Genomic DNA, 23,637 nt, shown 5'->3' on the forward strand with positions numbered 1-23,637 from the left:
ATGGTGCTTTGGCCCAGAGTATTGGCAGTGAAGGTGGTGAGAAATGATCTTATTAAAGGTAGAACCACCGGAGTATGTTGATGGACTGGATATAAGGTGTGGGAGAAAGAGAGGAGTCTACGTTGGCTCCAAGATTTTGGGCCTGAACTGGTAAAACAGACTTGCCATTCTCCGAGATGTGTAAGCCTCTGGAATAATTTGCTGGGGAGATGAAAAGCTTTGTTTTGGGCATATTAAGTTTGAGATGCCTCTACTAAATCCAGGTAGGGTGGTTGAGTAGATCAAGGGAGCGGTCTGAGCTGGAGAATAACCTGGAAGTTGTCAGCATACAGATCTGTGCTGTCTAATACAGCCTCCATTAGCCACACTGGCTATCAAGAACTCGAAACGTGGCTAGTCTGGATGAGATGTGCTGTAAGTTTAAAATACCCATAGGATTTTGAAGACTTGATACAGAAAAAAGAAAGTGAAATAACTCATTAGTAACAATTTCATATTGATCACAAGTTGAAATTATAGTATTTCAGCTGTGCTAGTTTAAGGAAAATATGTTAAAATGAATTTCACCTGTTTCTTTTTACTTTTTGAACATGGCTACCACGAGTTTTAAATGATATATGTGGCTCACATTGTATTTCTATTGGACAGCACTGGTACAGACAATATATAAAGCCATGAACACTGCATAAGATCAGCAAGGGAGCAAGAGAAGTAGCCAGAGAGGAGGTCCAAAGATGGTGCTTTCAGGCATGACATTCACACATATACACACAAATATATATATAATATATATACATAAATATTGTATTTACGTAAATATATATTGTATATAAGCACATTATATATTGTATACATATGCATTTCAAATTTATTCAGTTATAATTGTAAATAATAAAGTTCTTTCTCTTTCTCTCTCCCTATATACACATATATATGAGTATCCAAGTAACCACCACCCGACAATACAGTTGACCCTTCAAAAACTCAGGGGTTGGAGTGCCCACCCTCTGCACAGTTGAAAATTCACATATAACTTTCCATTCGGCCTTCTGTATCTGCAGTTCCTCCATATCCTAAGTTCTGTATCCTCAAGTTCAACTAACCTTGGTTTGTGAAGTAGGGTAATAGATATTTATTGAAAAAAAAATCACTTATAAGTGGACCCACGCAGTTCAAATCCATGTTGTTCAAGGGTGAACTGCATTTTAATTCCATCTTAATATGAAGAAATCATTTGGAATAGATTCATTAGAGCAAAGGGAGGAACACAAATGCCCTGTTTTACACTCTTTAATTCAGCATTTTTTAAGTCATCTATTTCAGAAATCATTACTTCATTCTAGATAGCTCCTGAGTTTTTAGAAATCAAAGGCTCTAATTGTTTATATTCACTTGCAACTATTCTAGCTTTGTTAGATTCAGACTCTAAGCACCATAAGACTCTGGGTTTTATTTATTTTGTTTACTTATTTGTTTGTTTGTAACTTTTGCCCCCAACCAAAATATCCCTGGGGAGTGAAGAGGAGTTCATATAGCATGGGGCCTCTTGCATACGATTGAACAGATTGTCCCTACACATGCCCAGGGGGTGCCCCTCACATGGTCTAGGACATGGTTTCTCTAGAATTGTTTAGTGTGGCAGCCCTGGTGGTTCATCTGTTTAATACATACTTCTGAGTGTCACAGAAACTGCAGACGCTTGGGAGGATGCTGTATTTCAGTATGAGCTTTAGTTGGTCAATGCTGCGTATGCATTGATTCCCTGACTAATGTATTTTCCTCCTCCTGGTGTTCTTTGATGGACTTTCAGGAGTGGTTGGGATGGCACGCCATTTAAAAAAGCAGATTATCACATAATAAGAACAATTGTATGAATGTGTTCCCTTAGACGTTGCTGTTCCCAACACTTTCTGTTCTCCTTGGCAGTTTTTTTTTTTTTTTTGGTAACACCTTACCCACACCAAACTTGCACAGAAGCAGTTTATCAGGCCATGATTAACTTTAGACTTTTAGAGTAAGGAAATTCCTGAAAACAGACACTATGCACTATGCAGCTATAGTTTTACAAGCACAGCTTCTCTATTGACTTTTCATTATGGAAAATGTTATATACAACATACACAAAAGCAGAAAGCACAGTATAGTGAATCTTCATGTACCCATAACCCACTTCAACAATTATTGGCTTTTTGCTAATCTTGTTTCATCTACCACCACCACCCCCTTTTTTGCTATAGTGTTTTTATTGAGCTGAAATTTATATAACATTCAGTTAACCATTTCTTTCTTTTTTTTTAACATTTCTTATTGAGTTACAGTCATTTTACAATGTTGTGTCAAATTCCAGTGTAGAGTACAATTTTTCAGTTATACATGAGCATAGATATATTCATTGCCACATTTTTTTTTGTAGTATCTACAAACTTTGAAATTCCAGTCTGTCCCTTCCCACCCCCCCATCCCCTTGGCAACCACAAGTTGGTATTCTATGTCTATGAGTCTGTTTCTGTTTTGTATTTATGTTTTGGTTTGTTTTAGATTCCACAAATGAGCAGTCTCATATGGTATTTTTCTTTCTCTTTCTGGCTTACTTCCCTTAGAATGACATTCTCCAGGAACATCCATGTTGCTGCAAATGGCGTTATGTTGTCGGTTTTTATGGCTGAGTAGTATTCCATTGTATAAATATACCACCACTTCTTTATCCAGTCATCTGTCGATGGACACTTAGGCTGGTTCCATGTCTTGGCTATTGTAAATAGTGCTGCTATGAACATTGGGGTGCAGGTGTCATCCTGAAGTAGGGTTCCTTCTGGATATATGCCCAGGAGCGGCATTCCTGGGTCATACAGTAAGTCTATTCCTAGTCTTTTGAGGAATCTCCATACTGTTTTCCACAGTGGCTGCACCAAACTGCATTTCCACCAACAGTGTAGGAGGGTTCCCCTTTCTCCACGGCCTCTCCAGCATTTGTCATTTGTGGACATTTGAATGATGGCCATTCTGACTGGTGTGAGGTGATACCTCATTGTAGTTTTGATTTGCATTTCCCTGATAATTAGTGATACTGAGCATTTTTTCATGTGCCTATTGATCATTTGTATTTCTTCCTTGGAGAATTGCTTGTTTAGGTCTTCTGCCCATTTTTGGATGGGGTTGTTTGTTTCTTTCTTGTTAAGTCGTATGAGCTGCTTATATATTCTGGAGATCAAGCCTTTGTCGGTTTCATTTGTAAAAATGTTCTCCCATTCCGTAGGTTGTCGTTTTGTTTTGCTTATGGTTTCCTTTGCTGTGCAGAAGCTTGTAAGTTTAATTAGGTCCCATTTGTTTCAGTTAACCATTTTTTAAATGTAAAAATTAATTGTGATAAAAAACAATATAAAATTTACTCTCTGAACTATTTTTAAGTGTACTGCACAGTAAACTATATTCACATTGTTGTGTAACAGATTTCTAGAACTTTTTCATCTAGCCAAACTGAAACTCTATACCCATTGAACAACTCCCCATTTCCTCCTCTCTCCAGCCTCTGGCAACCACCATTCTATTTCTGTTCCCCTAATTCTGACCACTCTAGATAGCTCACATAAGTGAAATCATACAATATTTGTCCTTCTGTGACTGGTTTATTTCACTTAGTATAATGTTCTCAAGGTTCAGCCGTGTTATAGCACATGACAGGATTTCCTTCTTTTTAAAGGTTGAATAACATTCTATAGATAATCATTTAAAAATGTACAATTCAGTGGCATTTAGCACATTCAAAATACTATGCAGCTACCACCTCTCTCTAGTTTCAAAAGTTTTTCATCATCTTAGAAGAACACACTATATCCATCAAGTAATTATTCCCTATTTTCCCTTCCACCAACCCCTGGCAACCACTAATCTGCTTTCTGTCTCTATGGATTTGCCTTTTCTGGGGATTTCATGTAAATAGAATCATACAATATGTGACTTTTTGTGTCTGGCTTTTTTCACTTAGCGTAATGTTTTCAAGGTTCATCCAAGTTGTAACAAGTATCAGTATTTCATTCCTTTTTATGGCTGAAGATATTTCATTATATGCTAGACCACAATTTCTTTATCCGTGCTTCTACTGATGGACATTTGGGCTGTTTCCACCTTTTAGCTATTATGAATAATGCTGCTATAAACATGCATTTAAAGTTTCTGTATGGACATATGCTTTCATTTCTCTTGGATATTTACCTAGGATTGGAATTGCTTGATCATATGGTAATTCCATGTTTAAGTTTTTGAAGAATCGCCAAAATGTTTTTCTACAGCAGCTGCACTATTTTACATTCCTACCAGCAATGTAAGAGGATTCCAATTTCTGTACATCCTGGCCAACACTTGTTATTTCCTTCTTCTCTTTCTTGCACCTCCCCCTCTATCTCTTTCTCTCTCTCTCTCTCTCTCTCTCTCTCTTTCTTTCTTTTTGATTATAGCCATCCTAGTGGGTGGGAATTAGTATCTCATCGTAGTTTCAATTTGCATTTCTTTAGTGGACAACCATGTTGAGCATCTTTTCATGTGTCACTTGGCCATTTGTTTGTCTTTGGAGGGATGTCTATTCAAGTCCTTTGTCCACTTTTTGATTGGGTTGTTTGTCTTTTTCTTGCTGAGTTGTAAGAATTCTTAAAAAAAAAAAAAGAATTCTTTACATATACTGGACACTAAACTCTTATTGGATGAATAATTTTCAGATATTTTTTTCCATTCTGTGGGTTATCTCTTCAACTTATTGATAATGTATTTTGATGCACAAACGTTTTTAATTTTGATAAAGTCCAGTTCATCTATTTTCTTCTTTTGGTGCTTCTCGTTTTGGTGTCCAAGCCTACCTGTGACTGTGGTCAGAGGGTGATCGGAGCTAAAATTGCAGGGGCGCTGAAGCAGCAGGGGGCTGACCCAGCATTCTTTTCCCTTCCTGTAGCCTCAGGACCTCTCCATGTGGTCTCTCCACATGGGCTAATCTGGGCTTCCTCCCTGCATGGTGGTGTGAGACAGAGAAATTGCCTTTCTTTTTTTTTAGATTGTAAAATAAGATAAATTTATTTATTTATTTATTTAAACTTTTAAATTGAAGTATAGTTGATTTACAATGTTGTGTTAGTTTCTGGTGCACAGCATAGTGATTCAGTCATATATATATGTATATACTCCTTTTCATATTCTTTTTCATTATAGGGTCTTACAAGATATTGAGTATAGTTCCCTGTGCTATGCAGTAAGACCTTGTTGTTTATCTATTCTGTACATAGTAGTTTGTATCTGCCCATCTCAAGCTCTCAATTTATCCCTCCTCCCCCCTTTCCACCCAATAACCGTAAGTGTGTTGTCTATGTCTGTGAGTCTCTGTTTTGTAAATCATTTTATTTATGTCATTTTTTAGATTCCACATATAAGTGATATTATATGATATTTGTCTTTCTCTGTCTGACTTACTTCACTTACTATGATAATCTCTAGGTCCATCCATGTTGCTGCAAATGGCAATACTTCATTCTTTTTTATGGCTGAGAAGTATATATATTTTATATATATATACATGTATATATACACACACACACACACACACACATACACACCACATCTTCTTTATCCAGTCATCTGTCAATGGACATTTAGGTTGTTTCCATGTCTTGCCTATTGTAAATAGCGCTGCTCTGAACGTTGGGGTGCATGTATCTTATCAAATTAGTTTTCTCTGGATATATGCCCAGGAGTGGGATTGCTGGATCATATGATAACTCTATTTTTAGTTTTTTAAAGAACCTCCATACTGTCCTCCATAGTGGCTGCACCAATTTACATTCCCACCAACAGTGTAGGAGGTTCCTTTTTCTCCACACCCTCTCCAGCATTTATTATTCTTTTTTTGAGATGTTGAAAAATGGTGGGTTTTTTTTTAATTGAAGTATAGTCAGTTTACAATGTTGTGTAGCATTTATTATTTGTACTTTTTGATGATGGCCATTCTGACTGGTGTGTGGTGATATGTCATTGTAGTTTTGATTTGCATTTCTCCAATAATTAGTGATGTTGAGCATCTTTTCATGTGCCTATTGGCCATCTGGATGCAGACAGACTGCTTATAATGGCAGGGCTCCAAACAGGTATCAAAAAAGAACGAGACAGACAATGTACTACTTTTTATGACCTAGCTTCAGAAGCCACATTGTGTCACTCTGCCATAGTCCCAAGCCCACCAGGATTCCAGAAGAGGCAACACAGACCCCTGACCTCATGGGTGTGCAACTTGGGCAGGCCCAAGGGGCCCCACGCTTAGAAGGACCCCACACTTGGTTTAATGTTCTTCAGTCATTATCTTAAATCTTACACTCTTTGAAGGAGGTGAATTTAGAAAAACTAAAACAAGAGGGTGAAGTTTGTGGCTTTGGGGCATAAGAAACCTCCCGTTATTCCAAGCGGTGCAGTAGGCTGTGAATGTTTACACAATAAGGTTTATATGATTTTAAATGTCTCATACTTGTAATAGGACTTTTAACTTTTTCAAATACTCATTTGCTGCATGTATTACTGTATCTAGTCTGACACCATCACTAGAAATTCATGGATGATGGATCCAGAATGAGACAAAGTGAGATGGAGTTTCTCTCAGGGCCACTCAGGTTACTGGACACTATACGACTACCGTGTGACTCATCTTTCTCATCTGTAAAATGGGAAAAAATCATCTTGGTTCTACCTACCTTTCAAGATTGTTTTGAGGCTTGAAAGAGATCATGGATATAAACATGCTTTGGAGATTCTGCAGCTCTCTGCAATCTCAGTTTGCTTGTTGTAAAGGCCTCCGACCCAGAGACGTGGGCATGGAATCACAATCACTTTCGTTTTGCTTTATCTGTCTTATCTAACTAGCCATGAACATCCTCTCTTTGGAAAAGCCTCACACAATAATTTTGTATGTTTTAATTAATTACTGAGTGACCCTTATGTGCTGGCAACTGTTCTAGACCTGCCTTGTCCAGTTTCATAGCCGTTAGCTGCATGTGGCTATTGAGCACGTGAAATGGGGCTTTTGTGACCAAAGAACTGAATTTGTCATTTTATTTGCTTTTAATTAGTTTATATTTAAATATAAAAACTGCTATGTGATACAGTTATTGGAAGACTTCTAAACAACTTGGATATGGGAATCTTCTCTTGGAACTAATATGATGAATAGAAATACAGATCATGGATTTCAGATGAAAATTTAGCATCTGAACAATGTGAGGGTAAAGTCTGGATTTTGAAGACTTACTATGAAAAAAACAAAGTAAAAAAAAAAAAACTTACTAATAATTTTTACAGACAGACCTCAGGCATGTTGTGGGTTTGGTTCCAGACCACCTCAATAAAGTAAATATCACAATAAAGTGACTCACATGAATTTTTTGGTTTCCCAATGCATATAAAAGTCATGTTTATGCTATATTGCAGTCTATTAAGTGCACAATAACATTATGTCTAAAAATGCACATATATTAATTAAAAAATACTCTATTGTCAAAAAATGCCAACCATCATCTAAGCCTTCAGTGAACTGTAATTTTTTGCAATAGTAACATCAAAGATGACTAATCACAGATCATAACAAATATAATAATAATGAAAAAGTTTGAAATATTGCGAGAATTACCAACATGTCACACAGAGACATGAAGTGAGCAAATGCTGGAAAAATGGCACCAGTAGATTTGTCTGATGCAGGTGGGGGCATCTTCAAGGCATGAAAAACGCAGTATTTGCAAAGGGCAATAAAACGAGGTCTGCCTGTATATTGATTTCATGTCAAAGTGATACGATTTTGGGTATACTGGATCAAAGAAAATATACTGTTAAAATTAATTTCACAACTTTTTTTCCTGACTTTTAATGTTGCTGCTAGAAACTTAAAATTACATATGTTGTTCACATTATATTTCTATGGGATGGTGCTGCCCTAAGTATTGAAGAAAGAACAGTGAATAAATCAGACAAAACGCTCTCACTCCTGGAGCTTAAATTTTTGTGTGGAAGACAGATGATAAACAAAATAACTACATTAATACATATACATCACATGAAATGGTGATAAGTAGTTTGGAGAAAAATAAAGGATAAGTTAGATAAGAGGGTTACCATCTTAAACAGGCAGGTCAAGGAAGGCCTGAGAAGCTGACATTAGGCACGACCCAAAGGAGTTGAGGGAGTAAAGCCATCAATCCATGTGGGGAAGAGCCTTCCAGGTAGAGGGAACAGTCAGTGATGAGGCTCCGGTGATGGACAGTGCCTGCCATTTCAAGAAACCACAAGGAGGCATGAGAGTACAAGGGGGAGGATCAGTAGGAGATGGGATTGGAGAGTCCGGGGAAAGGAGATGCAGTGGGACAGGTCATGTAGACCATGACAGGCAGCTTCTGACTTGGTGCCCAATGATCCCCACCTCCTGTTGCTAACGCCCTTGTATATCTCCTTCCCTTGATTGTGGGCTGGATCTAATGAATAGAATCCAGCAAAACTGATGGGGTGTCACTTCCAGGATGAGGTTCTTAAAGCCTGTGGCTTCCACTTGCTGTTAGTCTCTTGCTCTTTTGTTGGCTGCCATGTTAGGAACGCCCTATGGAGAAGCCCATGTGGCAGGGAAGTGAAAGCAGCCTACAGCCAACTGCCAGTGAGGAACTGAGGCCTTCAGTCAAGCCACCTATGAGGATCTGATCCTGCCAACAACCACTGAGTGAGCCTAGCAGGAGATCCTGACCCAGTTGAACTCTGAGATAAGTGAGACTTCACCCAACACCCTGATCACAGACTTGTGGGAGATCCTGGATCCACACTTTGATTTCAGTCTCACGAAAGATTCTGATCTGGGGGATCCAGCTACGTCGTGCTAAGATTCCCAAACCATAGAAACTATGAGGTAATAAATGTGTGTTGTTTTAAACTGCTGAAGTTGGGGGTAATTTGTTGCACAGCAAGAGGTGACTAATATACTAGATCTTGTAGGTCACTCTACGTGAAAAGTGGGTGAGGGGTGTTGATCAGAATCACTGGCTGGTGTGTTACAAATAGACTGTAGCAGGGCAAGTGGGGAAGCAGGGGGGTCCGTTGAGAGGCCACTAAAATATCTAGGCAAGAGATGCTGGGGACTGGGCCTAGGGTGGTATGGGTAGAGATGGTGAGCATTGCTTGGATCTTGAATGCATTTTGAAGGCAGAGGCAACAGGATTTGCTGTTCGATTAGCTGCAGGCTGTGTAAGAGGTAAGAGATGACTCTAAGGTTTTTAGCCTGAGCAACTAGAAAAAAACTGTCATATACTGAGAGAGAGAGGAAATTATTGAAGGAGTACATTTGTGGAGAAGGAATAGGAGCTAGGTTTTGGGCATGCTTAATATGAGGTAGCAATTAGACATCCATTTGGGGATGATGAATTGAATATACAAGTCTGGTGGTTGAAGCTGGAAATATAAAGTTGAGAGTCTGCGGCATTTAGATGATAAGATAGGAACATCCTCTTGCTCTCCACTCCTGCTTCCCTCCCACGAGGCCCCCTCTGTTAGCTTAGGTACAGGGATATAGATACATATGCACAAAGATTTTTTTCCACAAGTAGATTTGTTCTGCCACTTGCTTTTTATTGATATCTTTTGGAGCTTTTTCCATGTATACACATGTACCACATTCTTTTTTAATAGCCATAGAGAATTCCTTAGTATGAATGAATCCTGTATGTCCATTTATTTATTCATTCACTCAACAACTATTTTTTGAGCACCTACTATGTGCCAGGCACTGGTCTAGGGATTGAGAAAAAAGTAGTCCCTTATGGATGGATATTTAGGTTGTTTCTAATACTTCACTATTACAAACATTGATACAATGAGTATCTTTATGCAGGCATCTCAGTTCACCTGTGAGAGGTTTTCTTTGGTATTGATTCATAGAAGTGGAATTTCAAGGTCAAAGGGCTCAATAGCATTTTTTTCAGATACTACTATTTTTTTTTAATTTTCTACTGTTTTGGATTCTCATTTTTGGGGGGAGGTAATTAGGTTTATTTATTCTTTTTTTAATTGAAGTATAGTTGATTTATAATGTTGTGTTAGTTTCTGGTGTACAGCATAGTGATTCAGTTACACATACATATTCTTTTTCACATTCTTTTTTATCATAGGTTATTACAAGCCATTGAATATAGTTTCCTGTGCTATACAGTGGGTCCTTGTTGTTTATCTATTTTGTATGTAGTAGTTTGTATTTGCTAATCCCAAACTTCTAATTTATCGATGGCAATTCTAATACTTGAATCTTGAGTTCAGTTAGGATAAGGTTAACAAGGCAGGTCAATTCGTGATGAAATCAAAGATATTCAACAAATGTAGAAAAGAAATCACCCAATAAAATGCTCTATTGGAAGCTATAGGACTGCCTCTACAATTTCCCTTTACTATGTGAGTATAGTCATGTCCAAATCCTACTCATCTTCAAGGTCCAACTGAAAGGCCCCCTCCCTTAGGAGGCCTTCCATAGGCCCTAATGGGATGTGATCCTGCCATCTCCCTCTTTACCTCAAGTATGCTCCTTATCACATACTTCCTTATATCATAAATACGTTCTCTACTAGACTTTTTTTTTCCTTGAAAGGAACAGACAGTGTCTTTAATTCATCCTGCATCCTTCCTCAGTGCACAGTACAATGCTCAATGTTTATGTAATTAAACAGAAGCCCTAAAGTGAAAAAGTGAAACCTACAGTGTCAGGAATAAGCATGGAGCCTACATAATGACCAGATGGTGTTTGCATATCATCCGTGTGACATATGCTTCCGATGGCTCACAAGGCTCTGTAGAAATCGCCTACTTCTCCAGTTCCATCTCACACTCCTCCTCTTTCTTCTATGCTCCAATCACGCTGGCCTTTTTTTCTGGCTTTGAACACACTAAGTCTGCCCCCATCCCCAGGCCTTTGTACCTGTCATTCCCTCTACCTGGAGTGCTCTGCCTCTTGAACTCTGCTGGCTGCTTCTTTTCCTTAAGACTCAACTCAGTTTTCACCTCCTTCAAGAGGACTTCCTTCACCATCTATTTTATTGATTGATTGACTGACTATCTGACTGACTGACATATAGTCAGTTTACAATGTTGTGTCAATTTCTGGTGTACAGCATAATGATTCAGTCATACATGTACCTACATATATTCGTTTTCATATTCTTTTTCATTATAGCTTACTACAAGATATTGAGTATTGTTCCCTGTGCTATACAGAAGAAACTTGCTGTTTATCTGTTTTATATATAGTAGCTAATATTTACAAATCTTTAACTCCCAGTTTACCCCTTCCCACTCCCTTCCACCCTGGTAACCATGAGTTTCTTTTCTATTTGACCATCTATTCTAAATTAAGTCCCCTACTCCAGTTAATCTCTATCCTAGCACCTTAATTTAACCCTTCACATACTATTTCTCACTTTCTGGAATTAATGTGTTCATTTGCTTGCACTAGAATGTAAGTTCCACCAGAAGAGGGACCTTGCCCTTCTTGTTCCACCCTGTGTACTTTTAATGGCTACAATAGAGTGTAGCAATAAGGATGCTTTTGGCTGAAAGTAACAGAATATTCAACTAAAAATTGGGTTTTCTTTTCTCAGAGGTAGGCAAATCTAGGGTTGGTTCAACAGTTCAATGCTGTCTGGATTCTGGATGGGCTTCCCTGTGACGGATGGTCTTGGACTTTCCTTGTGGTTGCAAAATGGCTGCCAAGGGCAGATGCATCACCAGAAAAGACCCCTCTCAGGGAGAAAGGGGAGCAGAGGCCTCTCTGCACAGCTCTTTTTAAAAAGGTGGGAAAACTCAGAAGCCCTCCTCCCACACTTATATTCCATTGGCCTAAAGTGAATGGGAGTCAGGACCATTCCTCTAGTAAAGGAGAATGAGGTTATGATTTTTTTTTAAAAAAACAGTCATAATTCATTGCCTGGAGCTGGGCCTGCCTTTCCTAAATCCTGTGACTCTGCTCTACCAGAAGCAAATCTGGGCTCCTAGCAAGGGAAAACTGTTATGACTGTTGTGGGGGTAACCATCAGTATGGGCCACACAGGCACGTGTGGGATGGAGGGCATGAATTTGTGTTGATCTACCTACATTCAACAAGATATAAATTTCATATACATGTACTATGCAAAGCCAAGACTGGTGATACAAGGCATCTGCCTTTACAGGACTTCCAGGTCCCAAACCCTCTTGGATCCTATGTCTTGGCTTTACTGGGACTAATGTGATGGCTGCTGAAACAGGCTTCTGCTAGGAGACTTGGCCTTTTCTGGATTCACAGAAACCATCAGCCAGGCCCTTGTTTTCATAACAGAGTCCTATATGTAGGTGTGACTGCTTGGTCTCTGAAGATGGGGAAAAGTGGGGAAAGTGCCCTATAGCAGTGGTAGGAACCTGCTTAGAAGGGCTGCATGGCTGCCCACAAATTATCGGCCATTTTCAAACTGGACACATGAAGTAACCGGACAGAGAAAACCACTGCGATTAGCAGAGTTCCTGGATTCACACGTGGGGAAGTTTTACTGGGTCACTAGTGCTTCAAGATTCACATCGTATTTCTCTCTTAAGCATGTTTTACATCAAACTAGATGTTCTTTAATTCTTGGGAAACAATTTCTTGGAAGGTGAAGAGGATAAGGGAAGGAGTAGGAAATGGAGAGGTGATAGCAGGGCGTGTAAAAGCTTCTAGAAGACCAGTAAGTCCTCCAAACTCCAGGTCATGGCCTTCCCAATACCACCCCCACCCCACCCCACCCCTGGCGCACAGTGTCCTGAACCAGACAACCTGCCGCTGGCTCGGGCCCCACCAGCCAGCTCTCCCCTCGCCCTGGCTGGGGGTGGGGATGGGGAGTAGGTTCGGCCACAGCGAGCTTCCACTCCCCGAAGCTTACTCCCTCCTGAGGTTCCCCCCTCCCTCCCCGCCCACGGGAGGAGGACCGATGGGTAAGAAAACGGTGTGCGCATCGGAGGACCCAGGCGAGTCGCTCCGGCCAGAAAATCGCTCTGCCTTCTTCGACAGACTTCGGCGCGACCCCTCCCCAGCGGAGCACACAATAGGCGGCCGCTCCACATTGTTCCCCAGCCTCTCTCCGGCTCGGCCCCGGGGGCTTGCGGGTGGGAGGAACGTGAGAGTTCCCCAGTCCTCCCACGGGCACTGCAGCCTCCGGGGTGCGAAAGGAGCACCGGGGTAGAGTACGCCGCACATTTGGGGACATTTCGTGTGTGCCCCCCACCCCGCCCCATATACACACACGCGAAAAATAAAGCAGCCAGATCGCCCCTCCCGGATGCGGCTGCACCAGCAACATCAGCTGCGGGCGGAGCCCGAGCGGTTGCCACTTCCCCCCTCTTCCCTCGTGACCCTCGCCCCCCCCCCCCCAGTTCTCCCTCCCCCTCCACACACCCTTCCTCGCCAGACACACCCTCCTCCTCGGGCAGCTCGTGAGCGGAGCTCGGGCTCTCTAGGGGAGGGAGCGGCCGCCGCCGTCGCCGTGGGGCCGGACGGCGAGCGGGCCAGCGGGCGAAGGAGGGAAGGAGGGAAGGAGGGAAGGAGGGAGGGGCCGCGGAGAGCGGGAGGGAGGAGCCGCGGGAGCCGCGCCGCCGCCGCGCTGCGATGTGGCCGGCCGGCCGGCGTGTAAACAGAGGGAGCAGCAGCGGCCGCGGCCGCCCCGGCCCGGGGCAGTGAGCACGCCCGCCGAGACCTGCCCGCCGCTGCCATGGCCGAAGTGCGCAAATTCACCAAGCGGCTCAGCAAGCCGGGCACGGCGGCCGAGCTCCGGCAGAGCGTGTCGGAGGCCGTGCGGGGCTCCGTGGTGCTGGTAAGTGGCCGGGAGACGGGGCGTCCTGGGGGACGCGCTCCGGGCGAGAGCGACCGGGCGGCTTCCCGCGCGCGCGGGACCGGGACGGGGACGGCGGCGGCCGCCCGGTGCGCTCCGCGCTCTCTTTCTCCGCTTCAGTAAGTTTTCGCACCCGCCGCCGCTGGCGGGGGTCCGAGTCCCAGGCGCCGGCTGACAGCGCCGCGGCTGCCCGGCTGCCCTGCACGGCGGAGGCGTGCGTCCGGCTAGACGCCGATGGGTAATCGGGGGCTCGGAACCGGAGCCCTGGCGGAGGGTGTGAGCTCCAGAGCGGACCCCACGCTGCTCTAGACCCCGCACAAAGAGCCGGCGACCCGGGCGCGACAACATCCCCATTCCCTCCTGCCGGCACCTGAGGCAGCCTAGGCGGAAGGATGCGACGAGCGTTTTGCACATACACACTCCCGCGCGCACACACACACCGTGTACGCAAAAAAGAACCCCACCCAAAAAGCCCCGGGCGCCCAAGCTCCGGCGGGCGGTGAGAACAGAGGAAGCAGAGCGACTTCCTCCTGCTGCTGGGGAGCGGGTGGTGATGGGTGTAGAAGGGGTGCTGTTGGTGCTGGTGCTGCTCCCGCGGAGGGAGGGGATTGGAGACAACAGGGTTCGGGGGAGAGTGGGCGGGGGAGTCGGCCGCCGCTGGGCGAGGGTGTCCCCTGGGACCCGGGAGCGCTCCAGAGGCAGGGAGATGGGGCCGTGGGGATTTGGGGAAGATGGTGTGCGCCAGTCCAGGGATGGAGGACCTGGGCTCAGAGCCCCACTGCTCAGGGCTGGGGGATGGGGATTGGAAAGCGCGCTGCCCCCCTGAGAACCCTCCCATCGCACCCTGAGCCTCATCCGGATTGTCTGACTCAGGAGCGAAGCGGAAGGGTGCTAACGGGCACTTACCCCTGCCCCTGTTTTCAAGACACTCGTTGCCAATTTCCTGGACCAGCGAGCAATACCTAAATAAGCAATCAGACTGGTTAATTAGTGTTTGTTTTGTTACTTTGGTTTTTTGTTTTTTGTTTGTTCGTTTTTGTCTCTCTCCATTCCCTCCACCTTACAGCGAGTCGTCTGCTGTGTTTAAATTTCACCATTAAGAGTGGGCTTTTTTTTTATTAAAACAACTTATCATCGGAAGGGAACTTCACAGCTTTTCTTGTAATTTTTCTGTTAATCTTGTAGAATCTGTGATAAAAACCAACATTAAAGGGAGGCCAGGGGCCTGATCCCAACAGTGGAGAAAGTTGACATTAGTGGGAGTTCTGGAGGAGGATCAAAGGTAAAATATGTACCTTTGAGATAAAGATCTGATCCCTAATAGCTACAACTGTGCAAAGCCAAGTGACTTTAAAGAAATCTCTGTATCGTGGCTGGACCCTTGAAAGTTTAATCCTGCTGTTTAGCAGAGGTAAAAACCCAGACCTTTAATGTTGTTTTAATGGACTTGGCTTATTGTGTGTCTCGCTGATTTTAGAATGAGGTCCTTTTAGGGTCAGATTGGAACCTCAGATTGTCATCACAGCCACTTAAGAGAGGGAGGCAAGCTGTGTGCAGGGCATTTATACCAGGGCTCTCATCTTGGGTGATTGTTAACAAGTGATTCAATCTCCCTCGCACAGAAAAGGCTTTCCTAAACTCAGGCAGAAAGAAAACCTCACTTAAGCAGAGGTGGCTGGCCCTCTACCACATGGTGTGAAGGGAGCTGGTGAAGTGGACAGATGGTCTCAAGAGAATAAATGGGACTTGCAAACCTCTACTGGGATTTGACCGGCATTTGACCTGCCACCCTCAGCAGCAAAAAGTTAACATTCACATTCTTGCCCAGGTTTTGGGGTTTGAAAAAAAAATGGGTTAACAGAGGTGCAGCTGCCCTTTCCTAACCATGGGCTCTGTGGCAGAGCTGGAAAAACAGTTATTGGGAGGAGATTGCTGGGAGACGCTGCCAACCTAGCTTACTTGGGACAGAGGCCACGGATTTTTACCAGGCACGGCACGGGAATGATATTTATTTACTACTCTGGTATGTGGTCCACCTTGAGATTTTGAGGGTGGGGGAGAACAGAGTCTAGGAATCTAAATCAGTATCTGTTGAGCCCCTGCTACGTGCAAGACACAATCCTAGGTGCTCTAAAATTATGAGTGAATGTGGATGACTTATTTTCATTTGTTTCCATTAGTTCCAAGCTGGGTTGGGTCTGTGTGTATATGTTTGTCAAGAGGACTTCCAGATTCTGTACACAAATCAATTTAGATTATTCATAGCACCTTAGTGAATGCTGTTCTCAAGCCGTTCAGTCAATTAAGAAATGAGGAAACAGTCTTAAATGGAGTCTTGGCCTCTGCTTTTCTGACACCAAGAGCTTGGTAACCAAAGTTAGCAAAGCCATGGGCGGCTAGAGGGCGAGTGGACTGTGGCTGCTACTGCCATAACCTCTGATTCTTTTCTGATTTAATATTTATTAGGGACAGCTGAGGTAGGATTTACACTTGCTGCTACGAACCCGCGACACTCAAGTTAGGGCTTCAATATGGAGTTACATACTCATTAGAGTTCAAGATGGAGTCATTTCTGCCGCACGTCAAGCTTTCCTGTGGTGTATCTCTCACTAGAACTTGGAAAACACACCAAGCTGAACAAATATACAGAATTTCCTGTTTAGGTGGTTTAAAAAAAAAACAATTATACCCTTTTTGGCGTGTTGCTAACATCATTCAGTTTTGTTCACTGAAAAATTCAGAAGGCCTGGGCTATATATAGCATGTAGTTGTGTATTCAAACCTTCATTCAGTTATCAGTACTTCCTCGAATCTATTAACTACGTAATGAAGCAGACAGAGAAAGAGACTGTTTCTTTGCTGCATTTTTCTGTAAGTTCGGCATTTTTATGAAGGTCAGTTTTAACCCAGGGAAAGGGATAATTACAGAATTAACCACTGACAGAGATTTCTCAAGAGAGGCTTGGGGAGGAATATTATAACCTGAGAGTGTATGTGATTAACTGAGAAGTGTTTACATATATACACATTTTAAAATGCAGAGTTTTAACGCTGTTTTTGTTATAATATCAGGATGTAGCTCTTTGTGCCTCTGAGGGAACAAAGGCATTTGGTAAACCTGTTGTATTCTGGCTGCCCTTGGGAGGAGTCATTGTGTCAGCCTGGGAAAGTCGCCTAGGAGGGGTTTAAATACTGGTTGCTTGCTGCTGCTGAATTTACTTCAATTCCTTGTGCGCCAAAGGATCAGGAAAGAGTTGCCAGATATTACTGGTTGTAGCCCCTTGAGGCAGGGCAAGGTGTGCGTGGTCCCCTGGCTGGCAGCGGTCAGATTTCATACAACCAGGCCAGTGGAGAAAAGCTGAGAGCTGAGACTGGCCCAACAGGGTCTGCAGCTGGTGACCCTCCTCCCCAACACACACGACTACCTTTGCGAGGAAAGGTTCGCACTTAGGGAAGACCTGAAAATAAATCAGCGCCCCTGCTCCCTCTTCCCAGGGAAATTTGTGGAAAGTACTTAATAACGGACCAAACAACTCACGTGGTGGAGTAAAGCCAGTTGCAACGGGCTTCTTTGACCAGTTCAGAGACTTAGCTCAGCTCTGAATGAATGAACTGAGAGGCGGGAGAGTGACCCCCAGTGTTGGCGAGTAAACGTGAAATAGCCTCACTGCGCCTGTTGGCTCCTCCAGGTTTGGAGAAGCCATGACTAGAGGACCCGCCCCAAAGCCCAGGACAGAGGTTGGTGTAAAACCACAGAGGACTCCTCCTGAACCCTCTTTGGAGCACCAAACAGTAGAATTTGTTTAATAAGCTAAACAGATTAAACAAATTCCCTGGCTTGATTCTTTTCCTCTTCTGATCATCAGTAAGCCTTCTTTTTTTTTTAAAAAAAATTATTGCTTTATTACATAATAAATACATGTTTGTTGTAGAAAAGTTAGAAGAACGAAAGAATAATCATCACCATCTCATTACTCAGGACTCTGTTGTTATTGTAACATATATATATGTGGAAACTCTTTTTCTCTCTGTGTATGTATATATGAAAACATGGGTTGAAAAATATATAAAATTTTAAATAATTATTTCACTTACCAATATCTCATGAACATTTCTTCATGTCAGTAATAAAAATCTACATAATTATGTTGAATGACTGCCAAAAATTCCACTGTGAATGTACCATACATAGGTAGTCACCCTTTATTGTTTGATATTTTGAGGGATTCTAATTTTGTGTTATAACCCTGAGCTGTCCAGTACAGTAACTACTAGCCACCGGTGGCTATTTCCATTTAAATTTAAATTGATTAAAAAATTGGAAATCAGCTCTGACGTTGCAGTCACCACAGTTCAAGTGTTCAATAGCCACACGTGCTCAGTGGCTAGCGTAGAGGACAGCACAGAGAGAATATTTCCATCATTGCAGAAAGTTCTTTCAGACAACACTGGTTTAAACATGGATTTAAATGAACATCTTTGAGCACGCCCTTTCAAATTTATTAGATTGTCCCTTTAGGATAAATTTCTAGCATTGGAATCGCTTGCTCAAACATTAGACATATTTAGCGTTAAAAATTCCTTCTAAACATGCTGTTAAATTGCTCTGCAGAAAGTTAACTGCCACTTGCTCTTTTGTCACCAGGATATGTTTCCCCTCTCGCATGCCAACGCCGGTAATTAATATTTTTTAACCTTTGCAATCTGATAGGAGATAAACGGCATATCACTGTTCTCATTTGCCTTTCTTTGGTTGGTCTTGAGGTTGAACAAGTTTTCATATGTTGATTAGCCATTTATATTTCTTCTTTTGAGGATTTAGATGAATCTTCTTACAGACTTATTTCCTGGTTTGTAATTCTTGCACTAACGGTCTCTACCCCAAGATTCTGTTCTGATAAGTCTAGGGTGGGGCCAGTCATCTGTATTTTGAAAAACGACCCAAAGTGATTTTGATGTGCACCGAAATGCAGATCTTGACCACTTGCTTACTCAAGGCAGGAATGTCCTCTGCACTGCCCCTGACAAAGGCTGGCTTAGAGGGCTAGGTTAGAAGTGGTTCTTGTGCTGAAATTTGCTCTCTGTAAGTCCTACCACTGGCTAGGCCCAGCTCTGCCATTTGAAGGCGTGCAGAATATGTTTGCTTCCTCTTTCACATGACAACCCTTCAAATATTTGGAGACTGCCGCCATGTCATTTGTAAACTCACTCTTCCCAAAGTCAAAGAGCCTTCGTTTCTCTTGCCTTCCTCCCTCACATGACTTGGTTTCAAAATGCTTCACTGTCATGGTCATCTTGTGTGGGCTCTTTTCCAAGGTTTCAGTGTCCTTCAGAAAATGAGGGAGGCAGCGCCCAGGCTCGAGAGTCAGACCTGGGCTTGAATCTGCCTTCTCTCACCTGTGTGCGTTGTGAACCCAGGCAAGTCACCAGATCTCATTTTCCTCATCGGTGAAATGGGGATAAATAGTTGTCCCAACCTTGTGGGGTTCTTGTGAGGGTCACAGAAGGCAATATATAGAAAGTGTGTGATGTATAAGTGATTCATAAAGACTATAAAGAGAGAGCTAGTAAAAAAATAGTATTCTAGAAGGATCTATTACAGATTACAGTGGGCAGGGGCAATATTTCTTACCCCTTCTGGATGTGAGCCAAGAAGTGAGGGGCTGTGTATCCTTTCCCAATGCCAGTCCCTCACACAGTTCCTGCAATGCAGCAGGGACTCAGCGGGAAATCCACTGGCAACGATCTGTAGGATGGACCCCGTGTCGGGTGGCTGGAGGCCAGGTCACTAGTTAAAATATCTAGTTCCGGGGAGGGATAACCAAGGCTTTGAGGCGGTGACAATGGAGATAAGGCAGAAGACGAAAGAGAAGTGATAAAAGCAACAGGATTTAGTGATTCTAGTAGGGGGAGTCGAAGGGGGAAGGAAGAAGTAGGAGGGAGAGAGAGGCGGGGAGGAGGAAGAAGGAGGGGGAAGGGGAGGGTCAGTGTGTTCAGTGATGGGGGAAGGGAAAAGAAAATGAGCAGCCTCTATTTGAGAGGGTTGTTAGGGCAAAGGCGAATTTCAGTGAAGCCAGGCGGTGGACAGAACCTTCTGGGGGAAAGGCTGAGCGCATAGTGGTGTGTTTTGGCCAAAGGCTGGGGTTCTCGAGGGCAAAGAAGAAAGTGTTTCAAATGGGATCCGGAAGGGGAGGAAGAGCCAGGGCTCAGTGTGGCTGATGAGATGAGATTGTAGGCGAGATTAGCTGATGGAGGAGGTTTACACCTTTGGGGGTGATTAAGGAAGTGGGGGCAGGGTGTGGAGGAATGGTCTGGAGGCCAGCCCCAGACTTCCAGTTAGAAGTGGTGATGGGAAGTCATGTCACCCCCTGGGCAGCTTCCCCTCCCAGGGCCCAGGAGCCGGTGGGGCGGGAGTGGGCGGGGAGGGGGTGGAATAGGGGTGGTGGAAGGCTGACAGCCTCCTTCCCCAGGTGCCTAAAAACTCCAAATAGGGTGTTTCCGGCCCTTAAGGGACTCTCAGGCCTGGAAAGGAGATTAGATGTATGCAAATAACTGCAACCGAGAAGATGAAAGCAGGAGGCTAGTGATTGGTTCTGCCTTCTCTCTTCAGTTAGTTACATCATTTATGTCCACCCCCATGCTTTTTTTTGTGTATGTGTGTGATCCTTAATTTTTTTTCCCCCAGGAGGTCGGTCCTTTCTGGGTTCAACAATGTTAAATTAGGTCTTTTCTAATGAACAGTGTTCATCTTGAGATTTCCCACAGTTATTCCACTACAGAGGTTTAAACATTTTTTTAATGGGAAAGTAAATGGCAGCATCTAAGACTGAGAAATTCGTACATGGTGTGTGTGTGTATATCTCACCTTGGCATTCCTTGACCTGACCTGACCTCTGGACTGCCTGCTGCCTTCCTAAATCCTCAGTGCTCCACCTTTGGAGCCCCCCTTGCTTGTTTGTTGGAATTCAGTTCAGAGGAGTCATTCACCACCCCCACCCCGATTTTGCTTTCTTCTGAGATATAAAATCGTCAGTAAGCATGTTGAAAAATTATTACTTTTAGTTTTTTTTGTTTTGTTTTCTTTTCTTTTTTTTTTTAACACAGAAGGGAAGGCTAGAAACCACAGGCGGGAGAAGGAGCGAGAGCTGTTTCCCCTTTTCTGTAAATCCTAATGGTAATTTTATGATACATTTCTCTTTGGGATTCAGATCTCTTGGTTTCCTTTAGCTTTTGTCAGGAGCGCAGAGGGGTTCGTGGGTAACACTGGCCTGTCGCTTACACCAACCAAGAGCCAGGTGCCTCTCAAATTCTTGCAGGGCCTCACCCTGGAGGCTCCTAGAGCAGTGACTGGGGCAAAGGGTCTGTCTCAATCAGCTCCATTGCCTGTGACTGCTCGTTAGAGCAGAGGGGTTCTGGAAGCACATTGCTTGGGTCAAAGTTCAGCTCAGCTGCTTACTAGCTGGGTGACCCTGGGCCAGTTGTTTAACCTTCTGGGCCTTGATAACCCTCTCAGGGGTGTTTTGAATGGCTTCACAAGTTGCACGCAAAGAGCTTGGGAGGAGGGCTTGGCGAATGGAAGGCGCAGGGAGGACCACTGTGGCTCTGTTATTTCTGGGCTTTAAGGTGGGCAGGAGGTCTGTTGTGTCTGTGTTTTGTCAACAGACAAAAGTAAATAGGTAGAAGGGAAGCAGGTACCCTTGCTTGTTTATTTTCATACCCCAAAGGGTGAGCTACATACATGGCTAAGCCAAGAATCGTACCCTTCCTGGAAGAATAAGCTGGCCGCCCATGAGGATCTTGGGAGTATCCATTCCCAGGCCAATGTGGTCATACTTAAGAGCCGAGTGGATACGAGCCAGGGCTCTGGGTCTTTGGTTGTTCTCGCCTCCAGACTAGTCAGATGAGTGAGTGGGAAGGGTAGTCATCTGGTGGGGAGGAATACCCCGTCCTGTGCCCAGGGAGAAGGTCCTCCAGTCTGGGAAACTTGCACGCGTGGCCTTTGGCAGAAGCACTCACTTTTATGACAATCTGTTCATCGTGTTTTATGCCAAGGTGTGGATAGAGGAGAACTGGGCTTTGTATGGAAAAATAGAACGTCAGCGCTCTTTCCTTTCCCTCTCAAAACTTTATTAACATCCTGTTCACTCATGAATCCTTATGTTTAAAAATAAAATGAATATTGAGATTCAAATGCCCTTTTTTCAAGATGTATTTTGGAAACATGTATTGTAGTGGAAAATTTAAAAGCTTTACGGTCTCCTAAGAAATCAATGTCCTTTTCTATCTGGCTATTCTGGTTTTGTGGTAGCAGGATAAGTTCTCTTAGGAATAGTGCGTACAGGTTTCCAGCATGGTTGATACCATGGAAAATGTACCAACTGTCCCGGGGACACACGGTTTACCTTTTGTCCATGTACAGCCTCACACAGTCATTTGCTATTAATGATTTCCTGCAATTCTTCACCTTATTTTTATTGCCCATTGAGTTTATTGTTGATGGCAAGTTGTATTTTTGCCTTTTTTGACAGCTTATGTTGGACTGTGTATATTTCAAGCTGCTGAGAAACGTTCGAATGTATTCTGCTACTTCGGCTTTCCCATCATGTTGCTTTCCCTGATGACTGAAATATTTTCCTGGGTGAGATTTAACTAAGAAGTCAAGTGTTCTTCTAAGCCTCTGAGACAGAGCATCTTTTTTTTTCCCCCGGAACATCTTTATTTGAAGTGCTTCAGTGAAGTGTGTCAGGAGGCTGGGCAAGGTCTTTGTATGAAATGGTTTTTAGATGAAGACAAGATCTTGTATTTTTATACTCCCGATCTTAGGAAGGATTAAAAATGCTATTATGCCTATGACGTCATGTGTTCTTACAGGTCACTATGAAACACATGCCACGTTCTTACTTCTTTTCCATGTGTGGGGAAACAGAGGCATGGTTTCAAGCGAGGCTGGCTGTGGGCCATCCCTATTACCTAAGTGACAGAACTGGTAATGAACTACAGCCGTCTCTGTTTCTTTGACATAATCAGGTAAAGAAGCACTTGTTTCTGGGCCAGATTCCACAGTAGATCAGGTGGAGGAACCTCTTTTTGTGTGGTTTTGGTAATGATCTCCTGTTGGGAAACTGTTTATTTCTGAACAAGCTTAGATCTCTTTAGTGGGAAAGTAGGAGGTGAGGACAGGGGTAAAAAAAAGAGGGGTGGGGTTGTTATTGAGAAATGTGGGCAAGATCAGTATAGATTTTTCCTTGCCAAAGTCAGCCTAAGGATTTTGAGAACTCTTTGCAATTCGCTGCCCTTCCTTTCTTTGCTGTTTGAATAACTATATGGGGAAAAAATAATCTCCAGAACCCTGGCTCTGCCGAGGTACCTGGGATCATTTTCATGGAAACGTTTTTATGATTTTCTTTAAGCAGGTTCGTGCTGTCCAAAAATAACAACATATATGTTTCTCTCCATGCCTTTTATATGAGTAGTTTAGTTTTCCCACTTGGGAAACTGCCAGCTTTATGCCTTACAGGACCTGTTGTCCGTGTTCACGGTGTGAGTAGAAGAGTGTTGTTGGCAAAACCAGTTTATTTTCATAGGTTCACAAGTTCCTAAGCCTTCGCTCCATTAAAGAGACCTGAAGGAGGGAATACCACCTTCTGAGTTGCCGAACTTACCACCAAGAAATAACAAATCCAGGAGGGCTCTGAATCAACTGTTGCAAAAATTGAACGCAATCATTATTTGAAGGCTCCTGGAGACCAGCTGG

General features: G+C 43.4%; 1 protein-coding gene across 4 annotated transcripts in view; it reads left to right on the plus strand.

Moving 5' to 3' along the window:
• Positions 1-13,588: 13,588 nt before the first annotated feature.
• Positions 13,589-23,637, plus strand: part of DOCK11 (dedicator of cytokinesis 11) — a 169,813-nt gene continuing 159,764 nt past the window's right edge. For 2 of the 4 annotated variants that reach the window (XM_074359257.1, XM_074359258.1), the window contains exon 1: positions 13,591-13,865. In XM_074359257.1, coding sequence (XP_074215358.1) covers positions 13,764-13,865 — 102 coding nt within the window. In that variant the 5' untranslated portion in view covers positions 13,591-13,763. Of the gene's footprint in view, positions 13,866-23,637 lie in introns of all 4 variants that reach the window. The other 2 variants (XR_012504693.1, XM_074359259.1) reach the window with 2 other exon arrangements.

The sequence above is a fragment of the Camelus bactrianus genome, chromosome X (assembly GCF_048773025.1).
Source record: "Camelus bactrianus isolate YW-2024 breed Bactrian camel chromosome X, ASM4877302v1, whole genome shotgun sequence".
NCBI classification, from domain to species: Eukaryota; Metazoa; Chordata; class Mammalia; order Artiodactyla; family Camelidae; genus Camelus; species Camelus bactrianus.